Source organism: Asterias amurensis, chromosome 5, assembly GCF_032118995.1.
Source record: "Asterias amurensis chromosome 5, ASM3211899v1".
NCBI classification, from domain to species: domain Eukaryota; kingdom Metazoa; phylum Echinodermata; class Asteroidea; order Forcipulatida; family Asteriidae; genus Asterias; species Asterias amurensis.
In genome coordinates, this window is record NC_092652.1 from 8578287 (window position 1) to 8590700 (window position 12414).

At 38.4% G+C, this 12414-nt stretch overlaps 1 protein-coding gene across 1 annotated transcript in view; it reads right to left on the minus strand.

The window, feature by feature from the left end:
- Nucleotides 1-692: 692 nt before the first annotated feature.
- LOC139937449 (macrophage mannose receptor 1-like) overlaps nt 693-12414 on the minus strand; it is a 37578-nt gene continuing 25856 nt past the window's right edge. The window contains 9 exon segments of the mRNA XM_071932592.1: nt 693-3784; nt 4823-4879; nt 5450-5623; nt 6225-6337; nt 6339-6477; nt 6877-7051; nt 9438-9682; nt 10116-10215; nt 11586-11752. Of these exon segments, the coding sequence (XP_071788693.1) occupies nt 3474-3784; nt 4823-4879; nt 5450-5623; nt 6225-6337; nt 6339-6477; nt 6877-7051; nt 9438-9682; nt 10116-10215; nt 11586-11752 (1481 nt within the window). The 3' untranslated portion in view covers nt 693-3473.

Sequence of the window (12414 nt, forward strand, 5' to 3'; positions counted from 1 at the left end):
TGATGTGGTGTACACCACCAGGGGGGGGGGGGGGGGCGGGGGTGAAAGTTCATGGCTCTGCTTACCGTAAGCACACAGTTGGCGCTTAAGGAAGCAGGGAATTATGTGCTTACGGCAAGCGTATTTCACGATTAGCGGCGAATTTTGGCTTCTGCGCTCTTGCGTACTCTGCGTTACTAAGCATTCTACGCTTACAAGGCTAGTGCGGAAAATGGGACGCTTGCATGTAAGCGGGGAATCATGATCGTAAGCACAGAATTCAGCAATAAGCAGAGCCATGAAATTGGGCCCAGGACCCAACTTGTTCCATATTCTCTTTCTACTTGTACAAACCAGTTCAGCCTCTATTTTGTTTTACCCAGTGCTATTCATGTTTTCAACTTATTTTTTTTCCAAATGAAACAACAGAATGAGCTGGTGAAACAAAAAGGTTGGCCTTTAGTATAATGCAAAAAAAGTTAATGGCCTGACGTAGGACTACCTTAGTATAGTAATTGAATATGAATGAAAGTGCATGTATACCAAGAAAACAAAATTTCATTTCAAATTTGTGATAAAGATAATAGAGCTGAATTGATGAGTTGAATTTAGGGACAAATGAGTAAGAATAAATGCCACAACTAAAATATATCAAGGAAAAAGCAACAACAAATATATGCTGAAAGCTTCAATAATGAGTGTCCTAAAAAGTATGAAGGTTCAAGATGTCACAAGTTTATTTCCAGAATTGTTGACATAATAATGTTTGTAAAACTTAAAAACTTCCCTCTAACCCCCCTCCTGACACCTGAAAAAGGCATAACAAGTACAACAAAACTTCATTCTAAATATGCAAACAATTCTTGAACCAGTTTGCAGAATAATAACTTGCGTATAATTTAAGACAGCTACAACTAGTGACTATTTCAAAAAAAAGAAAGAAACTTTGATTGAATTTAATGTTCAAGATATTAATAAGCAAACCTTTAAATACTAAGTATAATAGCATTATGGTTTATAAAAGTGAAAAATATCCGCATCCTGCCACCACTTGTTCACTTCATTTTTACCAAAAGTAATATCTCATTTGAGTAAGTTGGATTTAAATTTGATACTATATATAAATGAAGAAGCGTTTTTGTTTAATAGTTTTTTTTTAATATTTTTTCTTTTTATGCAAGTCGCCTGACACACAAGGCCTGAAGGCCACTTCAAGGTGTGGGCTACAATTATATTTTCCAGAGGCCGTTGCCACTTACTCCTAGGGCTGAAACAGGGTTACCCCATGTACAGTCCATACAAATGTAGGCTTGGGTATCATCAATTCGAAGCCTGGCCGGTAGAGCAGAAAGCACTACCTCCCCAATTTTATGTAGCTAGTGTCACGATCGGGATCCGAACCCACACCCTGCTGATCAAACACCAGTGCTTGAATCCGGTGCTCTTAACCGCTCGGCCATGACACTGCCGGGTGGCAGGATACAGGCTTTTTTCCTCCAAAAGCAAAGTAAAGTTGTCAAAAAGTGTTGTCAAAAAATCCAAGAGAAGACAATGATTACTAAAATTGTTTTAAATATAAAAAAAAGCTTGCCTGCATGTAATGAAAACAGCACAATCATTGTAAAAAAAAAAATTTACCTACAAAGGAACAAATAAACACAAAATTGTTATACATCACAGCAACAAGATCAACGTAAAAATTACTTTTAAATTACGGTCTCCCCCTGTCGAGCTCAAAGCATTGATATTACTTACTAGCCTTCTGTGTGCACAAAAGATACACTGTTCAAGTTATGGCCTTTGCATAATTTCATTAAGTTGTTAAAAGCAAATTTTATAAAATTGCTTGGCAGAATGACTTCATTTGAAAGCAACAGTTTTACAATAATCGTCCAGTCACAATCCATGTACACTTCATGGCATTTAGCTACAATGTACTAACTATTCTTTGACCAGCAATATTAGTTGGAGTTGCATGGCCCGAATACTCCTGATAGTTTGTTTCAAGCTTTTTTTCTCTACAACAAATTTGGACATATGTATCAAACAAAATACATACATAAGATTGTTAATCCTGGCCAAAGACAATGTACAAAAATATGTACAATGCACAGTGGTGTGTACATAGCTGGTGGGCGTGGGGTATTGTCCAAATTTTTTTTTTTTTGTAGTTCAAAAATTCAATCTTTATAGAGGTACCATGTGCTTTAACAACTGAATGGGATTTAACAACTGAATGGGATTTTTTACTGTTATTTTCTTTAAGTAATTAAAAACTGAATCACTACATAATTAAAAGCATTGGACACTATTGGTAATTACTCAAAATAATTATCAGCAAAAAAATTCACTTGGTAATGAGTAATGGGGGGAGGTTGATAGTACAAAACAGTGTGAGAAACAGCTCCCTCTGAAGTGACGTGGTTTTCGAGAAAGAAGTAATTTTCCATGAATTTGATTTTGAGTTTTTTGAGTTTAGAATTTGAGGTCTCGAAATCAAGCATCTGAAAGCATACAACTTGGTGTGACACGGGTGTTTTTTTCTTTTATAGTTATCTCGCAACTTTGACGACCAATCGAGCTCAAATTTTCACAGGTTTGTTATTTAATGCATATGTTGAGATACACAAAGTGAGAAGACTGGTCATTGACATTTACCAATACTGTCCATTGTCTTTAACTGTAGGTTGAGCAACATCAACATTACAAAATTAACATTATTTTACATATTTTTGTTGTTGCAACAACCTGTGACGTCCCAACATCTGTGTCTGCTCAAATCTCTTGATTAAAAGACATTGATTGACAGAAAACCAAGTGCCTGGTTGATTACTTACTGGTTGAGTACTTACATAAGGATGGGTGTCAGACCCAGTAAAAGTGAAACGTAAATTGTTGCTGATGCAGACAGGGTGTTGTATGAACCCAAAAAGGAGCCCAGAATTGCTTTATTTTATTCCATAAGCCGAGTGTTAATAATAAGGCGTGGCCTGTGGAATTTTGCTGTAAATAAATCCAAGTGGAATAGCAGTCCGCATTAATGATGTCTCTTTTGTTAAAATACCCGGCTGTCAGACAAACATGCTACACCACCTCGATCACTGCGTCCTCGATACATCAAACTGCAGTAGAAGTGTAGTTAGTTGCGAGGAGTATTGTAGTCCCACATCTTGCAGGAAATACTGTATGTTACAGCGCCAGGAGCGTCACTGAGTGACGGACATGTGCGCTATGCGCTATATAAGAAGCCACAATTATTGTTATTACTATTATAGTAAACTTATAATTTTAATGTACGTGCGTGTCCGTGAAATTTGACACTTTTGTCTGAGATCCGGGTACTTACATGTAGCTTCTTTTTTTAGAATTACTGCGGGATGCTATTGAAGAAGGCTTCAGATACTATAGTTATTTTAGACTGTCAATGATCTCACACAGCACATCCAGCAACGAACCTTGAGCAAACCAAGCTTTCAAGAACAGCCAGAAACCAGCTACAAGGAAACGCCGTCCCCACTCTTGCTATCCGAATCGCTCTTAAGGCTGCTGGATTCACTCTTACGGCTGTCGGAATCACTCTTACGGTTTCCGGACCCTTCACCCTTTTCTTCGGCCGGTCCTTTGATTCGAAGCTCAACGTCTGTGCTGAGCCTTACGTTGCGAGGACCTTCTGGGTCGTCACCACTCCAATTTTCCTCCTTTTTTTTGTCGCAGAGGTAGCAAGCTCCGACCAGCAAGACTATCAAGCCAACTGCTCCTGCAACGATGATGCCAACCAGAGGACCGACTCCAATACCTGTATTGGCTACAATTGGAAACATAAATCACATTTTATATGTTGAATTAAAGTTCCGGCCTTCCTGCATCCCCAAGCGAATCTGCATCATCAGAACTTAATCAACATGCAGCATCAGAGTCCAGCTTTCTCAAGAAGATGATCAGAGCATACTGATCGAAACATAATTTCATGAGTTGAAACAAGCGGTTCTTTTCAGAACCACCCCAACTCATAGCGAGATTGGTTTGTTGTTGCAAACTTTTATTATAATGTATTTCCACCATGCAAAGTTTCAAATCCTACTTGTAAAACAAATTATGACAAAAATTAATAACTCAATTCAATTCAATATTTTATGACAAGAAATTCCTGGTGTGAAAAGTGTACATCAAAATATATATATCAAAAATACATAAAACCACATTTTTACACACCATTCTATAATTATGTATAAACCCAAAAAAGTGCCAAAAAATATATAATATAACAAATTCAGAGAAGGAGACAGTAACACATTAAAAACATACAGCAGGCATTAGCAAAGCACAAAATACAGAATGCATACACCTCCCCCTGATATAGTGCCAAATTACTAAAGGATGCAAGGCACTTTAGGGAGAAAGACCAAATGTAATGAAGACAACCAGCTACAAATTGGAGAACAGGTGTGTCTTAAGACCCTTTTTGAAGGACAGGGCAGTCCAAGCATTTGTATTATGGACAAGACTGTTTAAGTGGCTGTAATCACTATCAAAAACATATCAGAAACATAAATTAAATATGACAAAACAAAGATGCATTTATGACAATATTCTTAAACCGAAACTTCAAGGGGCAAAGTAAAATGCACAGTCTACTATCCTGCAGGGCAACTTCACAAAAAGGCCTGTACATTTAGTTATTACTTTCTCAAAGACATGGCACTTTTCCCCTACTTAATTTTGGTTACTCCTGACATCATCAAATGGCTTCATCCTCTTGTCCAACAACAAGGCAATTTAATTAAACAACATTTTACTTTGATCAAAGAGGTTACAAAAAACGACAAAAACACAAATTACTTACCTTGATATGTTACCATCCAGAAATTTGTTGTAGCTGGAACGTTTGTTGTACGAACACCTTGAAAATGAAATGCAATAAAAAAGTTTACGCTTCAGGAAACAATTGGAATTATATTATCCCTCTTTGATTTTAAAGTTTCAATTTTGGCTAAAATTCATTAAGATTAGAGAGCTTTATGCACCTATCAGTCACCACTACCTAAACCCTCACTCTTTCTGGAAAACAAGTTACACTTGGAAACAAAAGCAAGCACAGAAATCAAAAGTTACAGCACAAAATTTGATTTTACAAACAAAAATCAGGGACAAAGTGTAAAATAGCCCAATATTTCAACCCCGGCAGTCTTTCTCAAATGTTTTTAAAAATTCACAACACAACACCTTATGATATAATATTTGTTAGAAAAAAATTGTTAATGGCCTGATGTAACATTTGTTTCCGTATTCAATATATTAAGCTAAACACTATGGACACACATGACTTGAAGATGGCAAGTTTCCTAAGACCTTTTCTTGTGAGAGTGGTTCGAGGAAAAAAGCAACCTCTCGTGGGGAAAGATGTGACCGATCAATAAGAGAGCGTCTTTCACCAAGTAGCTATTAAATGTAATGTGGTTCCCTTCTTTACCTGGGGGTCGTTTGCAGATAACTTGGGATTGTTCAGTACAAGCCCTTCGTTCCCACTTGCCATCAAGTTCAACTGCCATCACAACACAATCCTTCCCATCATCTAAGGATGTGTCTTCACCCTCCTTCCAGTTGGTGTACTCTACAGGAGATTCGTCCATCCACTTATATTTACCTTGGGAAGGTCAAATCAAAGAAGGTTTAATTTTGACTAGTGTTGTTCCATCTGATACTTAATCTTAATTCTTTACTACCAATCAATCCGAGGGAATTTATATAGGGCAAAAATTAACCAAAGTTGTTTAAAGGTGCTCAAGACAGTTGGATGAAATTAATTACGATACATAGGCAACTTTAATTGAATGCACTTGAAGCCCTCTTCCATACCACAGTCGAAGTTGACTGCACTCGAGCCCCCTCTTACAGTTCCTTACCATTCGCTGAATTTAGTCGACCAAGTTTACAAAAAAAGAGAAAAATTTAACACTTGAGCCTGAGCACAAAGGCCATTTGTAAAAGACCTGAGCTTACCCTAATTGAAAAGAGTGAGCTCTGATCTTTCCAATGACAGTAAAATAATACAAAGTTGATATCATGCCATCTCTTCGAATTCAAGTTGAAAAGATCCGAGATGCCCAATGTGGAGTTTCATATGGCTCTGTACAAAAAAATCTTGGAGAGTACAAATCGCACTGAAAAAGAATTTTGATAAGTTTTGACCGATGATTTTTAGATTATAAAAGAGACTTCACCTGTAATCAAAACACACGTCTTACCTTCACTGAGTACAAGTCCCAGCCACACATACCGCCCACTGAGTTCATTCAGCACAGTGTTCCTGACGAAAAGATTCTCATCTCTACTATGAACACTAGAGGCAAACCACCGAGGAGCTGCACTTGAAGAAGGCGTTCAAGACGTTGTCGCTCTCGAAGCCGGTATCGATGAGGAAGCATTGGTCACCTAACGGATACCATGTCTCTGGGCAGCGGAGGTCCGGATCAACTGGTGCTGAACTTGGAGGTGTATCTGAAAGGAATTGTAATATAAAAGTAACTTTTACTTTAAGACGAATGGTTGGTGGTCAATCCTTATTTTGTAATAACATTTTACCGGTCTTGAGGCACTTGGAATGGGGAGCTGGATAAGCAAATGCAAATGTGGATAAGAAAATGCAAATGTGGATAAGAAAATGTACAATGGAAAAAAATGTTTTTCAGTAAGATACTTCACTTTAAAAAAAAAAGTTTTAATATCACCATTATACATTTACAATGCATAAGCCTTTTTGTGTATTAACGCGGTGGACAGAATATTACAAGGGTCCAATTTGATTTGTGTAAACATTTTTGTATCCAACCAAACCAAACAACACCCTCCTTTGAGTCCATCATGTTTCAAAAAGGCTGAATGAAAAAGTTCACATACCTTCCTTAGATCTGCATATGGTTGCCCTGATGGGATTAAAACAGTCCACTGACTGCCAGCCCTTGGAGAAGACTGACGCGACGCATCCTTTCTCACTCGATGGTTCCTGGTCTCCCAAGTTGGTAAAGGTCAAAGGCCAATTGTCAGCCGACCATTTGTAGGATCCAGATGTTTCCTTTAACAACACAGAGGACATTGCCATCAATCTCAAAAAAGCTTTTTCAACACTACGGGAACCAATGTGTGGTGAAGAGGTTTTCAACTAGTGGTTTAAACCCAATGAGGCCTGGTTCTTGATAATTTTTACCGAGACAACGTCGAGGTAAATTATCAAGAACCAGAGCTCGGAGGGTTTAAACCACTAGTTGAAAACCGATTCAACACACTTTGATTTCCATTCATAAATACCTTTTCGAACAAAAAACATCAACACTTTTTAGTCAAAAAGTAAAATAAATGCAAACATTTTAGTTGTTCAATGATTTCTTTCAACACAACACCCCTCCAGCTATGAAATGGTTAGGCCCTCGGGTAAACAACTCCTTATAAGGGAATGCTGTGCGCGTCGCGCCTATCGCGTGGTGTGGCACAACTGTTCCAGCTGTTGCTCTCTACCAATAGGAATGAAGAAACTCTCTTATAAGCACAGGTGCAAGTTCGCGTGTCACGCTGATGTTTCAACACTTTTTACTGGTCATTAACAAAGGTTTATCCACACCCACGTAACGCACTCTCCACCAATAGGAAAATTGAAACTGTCTGAGGTGTATTTATGAATTAACAATAATAAATAGGGCTGGCCCTTATTACTAGCCTGACATACATGTACATTGTCTAGAAAAAACTTCTACGGGCGAGTAAACACCACTTCTCAACTTGCCATGTGGGTTACTAAAAACAAACTGTAATTTCAGTTTATTTATTCTGGTTGAAAATCCAAGGACTCTTAAAAAGTGAGCTTAATCACTGTACTAGCCAATAACCCAAATGAAGAGAAAACAAGGAAGGAAGTTTCAGTTTTAAATGTGGGAGGAAAACCCCAGAGAATTATTCAAGAGAAAACCCATGCAGATCACGCAGGGACTGAAAAACTCAATCCACATAGTGCCCCAGTGTGATATGAAGTTGGCGTTTAGAGGTGGAAGGCAAGGAAAGGTGGCACATTGAAAACCCAATCTACATTACCCCCTTTTTACACTATTCAATTCCCTGTGGGAATCCCAGGGAATAATGGCCTGGCTGTGGCTGCTGTATGCGCCGTAGCATCTTGTAAACCCTTATAAGGTGCTGCATAGTTGGGTCTCAGTTCATCTCTGCAATAACCTAACTTTCTGAAAGTTTGTATATACTCAGCGCCTTGAGTACCTTGTTTGGTATAAGACTTTGATATTATTATTATTTTACACTTTTTTGGATCAAAAGGGAATTCCCCAGCGAATATCCAACCCTGCTCTGGAGTAGGTAAGCGGTACAATCTTGAGGTATTCCAAACGAGCAACCGGAACCCCAAGGAATAGGGACCATACATGTATAGACAGGGGCAGTGTGAAAGTGCGCCAGAGTAGGGTAACAAAACTCCCAGGGTCTCCACAGGGTTGTATTCCACAAGGATTAAGACAGTATGAAAAGGGCTGTGTCCCCTGCATGATTAGAATTGGTGTCCTAGAGATGAAAGGCGAGGTACGTCATTTTTTAAATTTTTTATTATTTAATTTTTTTTATGCAAGTCGCCTGACACACAAGGCCTGAAGGCCACTTCAAGGTGTGGGCTACAATTATTTTTTCCAGAGGCCATTGCCACCTACTCCTAGGGCTGAAACAGGGTTACCCCTTTCACAGTCCATACGGATGTAGGCTTGGGTATCTTCAATTCGAAGCCTAGCCGGTAGAGCAGAAAGCACTACCTCCCCAATTTTATGTAGCAAGTGTCATGACTGGGATCCGAACCCACACCCTGCTGATCAAACACCAGTGCTTGAATCCGGTGCTCTTAGCCGCTCGTCCATGACACTGCCATGTGCTGCAGTTAAGGGTGTCCTGAGCAACACCCTTAGCAACAGCAGTAGCCTTAGCCCACAACTCGGATTAAGCCAACTCAACCACCATTCAACCCCTAATAATAATAATAATAATAATAATAATAATAATAATAATTATAATAATAATAATATTAATAATACTACACAGTTTTCATATAGCGCTTTTTCACGGGGTGTCTCAAAGCACTTTCGACATTATTACCCCTGGTCACTGGGCCTTAAATCATTCCTTGAACCATCTCAGCTCCCTGGGGAGTATACAGCCTGTGCGACAATTATATGGGCTACATGGCTAAACCAATCACAAGAGCCATCTCTGCCTCACAGGTACCCATTTACCCCTGGGTGGAGAGAAGCAATTATAGTTAAGTGTCTTGCTCAGGGACACAAGTGTCACGACCTGGATTCGAACCCACACTCTGCTGAACAGAAGCATCAGAGCTTGAGTTCGGTGCTCTTATCCACTCGACCACGACACCCCTGCCTTCTAGAGCAGAGACGTCTTGATTTACACATGTTTACCTCGTTTGATCTCAGTCCAATCCAAGCAGACGAAACACCATAAGAAAACATCATCAACTCGATGAAGGCATCTTCATAGCCATTCTCAACTGGAGCCAAGATTGTATCCTGATCCTCACAGAATGATAAGGCGCTTGAGTAGCTCCGGGGTACTGTGTCAATCTTAAAGCAAGCTGGTTTCAGACCTTCAAAGCCATCTGGGCACTCCGTACCAAGGTCTGGAGGAGGTTTGACTCCGCCCACAGCTGTCAATAATGAGAAGGAAAGTATTGCAACATTTCAGACCTCATAAAAATAGTACACATTTAAGATTTATATGTTTACTCTGGTTTAAGGGGTTGGGGTACTTTTTGTAGGGCACAAAACACAATGTACACAAGTTTACATGAAACGCACACCATTTAAGATAACTTGAAAATTATTTTAGCATATGAATTGATTTTCGTGACAATGTTTTACTCATTTCTAAAAAAGACTACAGCACTTCATCAGCTTTCTACTATCTTTTTCTTCAAACGGTTAAGTTTAATTTGTTACAAAAAGTACTTGCAGGAATGAAATTAATGGCCCTGTGACCCTGGGTAATTATGAATGAGCGCCACGAGCAGCACCGAGTGACGATTTGAGCGCTTTATATAAGACGCCATTATTAACGTAGATGACCCATGCAGTACTTACTTAAGTCGTATTGACAGATGGAAGGATATTTCTGATCGCACAAGTCATCATACCACTGACCAGGAACGTCTGGATCATTCAGCATTTTCACACAATGATCCTGAGAATAAAGTCACAACAGTTTTACAAAATTTTTGTAAGTTTCATTTCCCTATCACTACTCAATCATCAACTCTGAGAAAGAAAAAAAATTAGAAAAATAATTTGCTTTGAATAGTATAATTATCCTGAGAATAAACAATATGTTTTACAACTGTTGTTAGTTTCGTTTCCCTATCACTGCCCAATTGTCTCCTCTGGAAAATAAAAAAACCAGTAATAATAACTGTTCTTATTCTGAGAATGAGTGACCAGAGATGTTAATATTTGTGTTAGTTTCATTATCCCAAGCTCTACTCAGTCGTCAACTCTGAAACAAACCAACAAATCAATATTTTGTTTTTATCACAACACAATGTTACCCCAAATACAACACAGCAGAAAACCAAAGCAAAATGAGACCAGGGGTTGATTTTTACAAAGATAGTTCTCACTTAGGATTAGTCCTTTGACTCTTTAGGAGTTATTAAAACTTAAAGGAACACGCTGCCTTGGATCGGACGAGTTGGTCTATAAAAAGGGTTTGTAACCGTTTTTTAAAAAATGCAAATGGCTGGAAAGATGTTTTAAATACATTGATCCACACAAATTTGCCTCGAAATTGCGTGGTTTTTCTTTTACTGTGCGAACTAACACGGTCGGCCATTTATGGGAGTCAAAAATTTGACTCCCATAAATAGCCGACCGTGTTAGTCGACGAGGTCAAAGGAAAACCGTGCAATTTAGAGGTATGTTTGTGTGGATCATTGTATTCTACTTTTACAACATCTTTCTACCCATATGCATTTTATAACAAACGGTTACAAACGCTTTTCAAAGACCAACTCGACCGATCCAAGGCAACGTGTTCCTTTAAGGCTAGTCATAAGCAAATTTGGACGAGTAACTCATCCTAACTCATCAAGATAAGACTAGTCTTAATTCTGTATGTAATCCATCCTGAACTATGCAGACATCAGCAATGACTGAAGCAGAAAAACCCAACACGTACAAAAATCAACCGTCACTGATTAGAATTGTCACTTGTTTACGATGCAACTTTCCATCCCTAACATCTCACGAAGCCAGATAAAAATATTAAATTAAAAACTGTTCTTCTAATATTTTTGTTTTAAAAATCATTCTGCTCAATTAATTAAAGGTTTGGAACATACTTAAAAAATTAATGACAACAAAAACCTACTTGGTGAGAAGAAGCAAGTTGATAGTAACTTGTTGATAGATATTGAACTATTTTGAGAAAGGCTTCACTTTTGTTCAACCGAAAACATTTAGTCAGAAAAACAACAACAACCAATCCATGACCCTTCTTTAAAACAAGCCAAAGTACTGAAATATTACCTTATCTAAAGGTAGATTTGGAAATATTACCTTATCTAAAGGTAGATTTGGTTGACCAGATGCCCAGTTGGTAAACGCTACTGTATTCCCATCAACCCAATGGAACTCTCTAATGTAGTTACTGCCAGGCATCTTAGATGACATTCCAATCCAGATGTCCTTCTGCTCAACCAGGGTCAGAAGTGTTGTTATTAATACTGGACACAAAAATAAAAGATCAAAATAACTACAATGGAATAAAAGCGTAGGCGATGAGGTCTCAAATGGCAACTGGTAGGTTGGTAGCCAATGAGTAGGAAACAGCTGTTTAAGAAAGTCGAGTTACTACTTTTTTACTCCTATTCATAAATGCTCTTTTTGCATGTTTTGTTAAAAGCGTAATACTGTAGGAAATCTGCAAAAATATTCTTCTTTTTCTAGCCCTAAGTTTTTGTTTCCAATTGCGTCCTCGGGCTCCGTGTCTCAAAGAGTCATACACGTATTGCATGCAACACTCAATGGTTGTGCTATAATAAGGGAATCAATGGTGGTGAAGAGGTTTTCAACTAGTGGTTTAAACCAAACGAGGCCTGGTTCTTGATAATTTTACCGAGACGAAGTCGAGGTAAATTATCAAGAACCAGGCCTCGGCGGGTATAAGTCACTAGTTGAAAACCAATTCAACACACTTTGATTCCCATTCATAAATACATTTTCAGTAAAAAACATCAACACTTTTTGGTCAAAAAGTATAAAATAAATGCAAATTTTTTAATTGTTCAATGATTTCTTTCAACACAACACCTCTCCAGCTATAAAATGGTAAGGCCCTCGGGTAAACAACTCCTTATAAGGAGATTGCTGTGCACGTGGCGCGCGT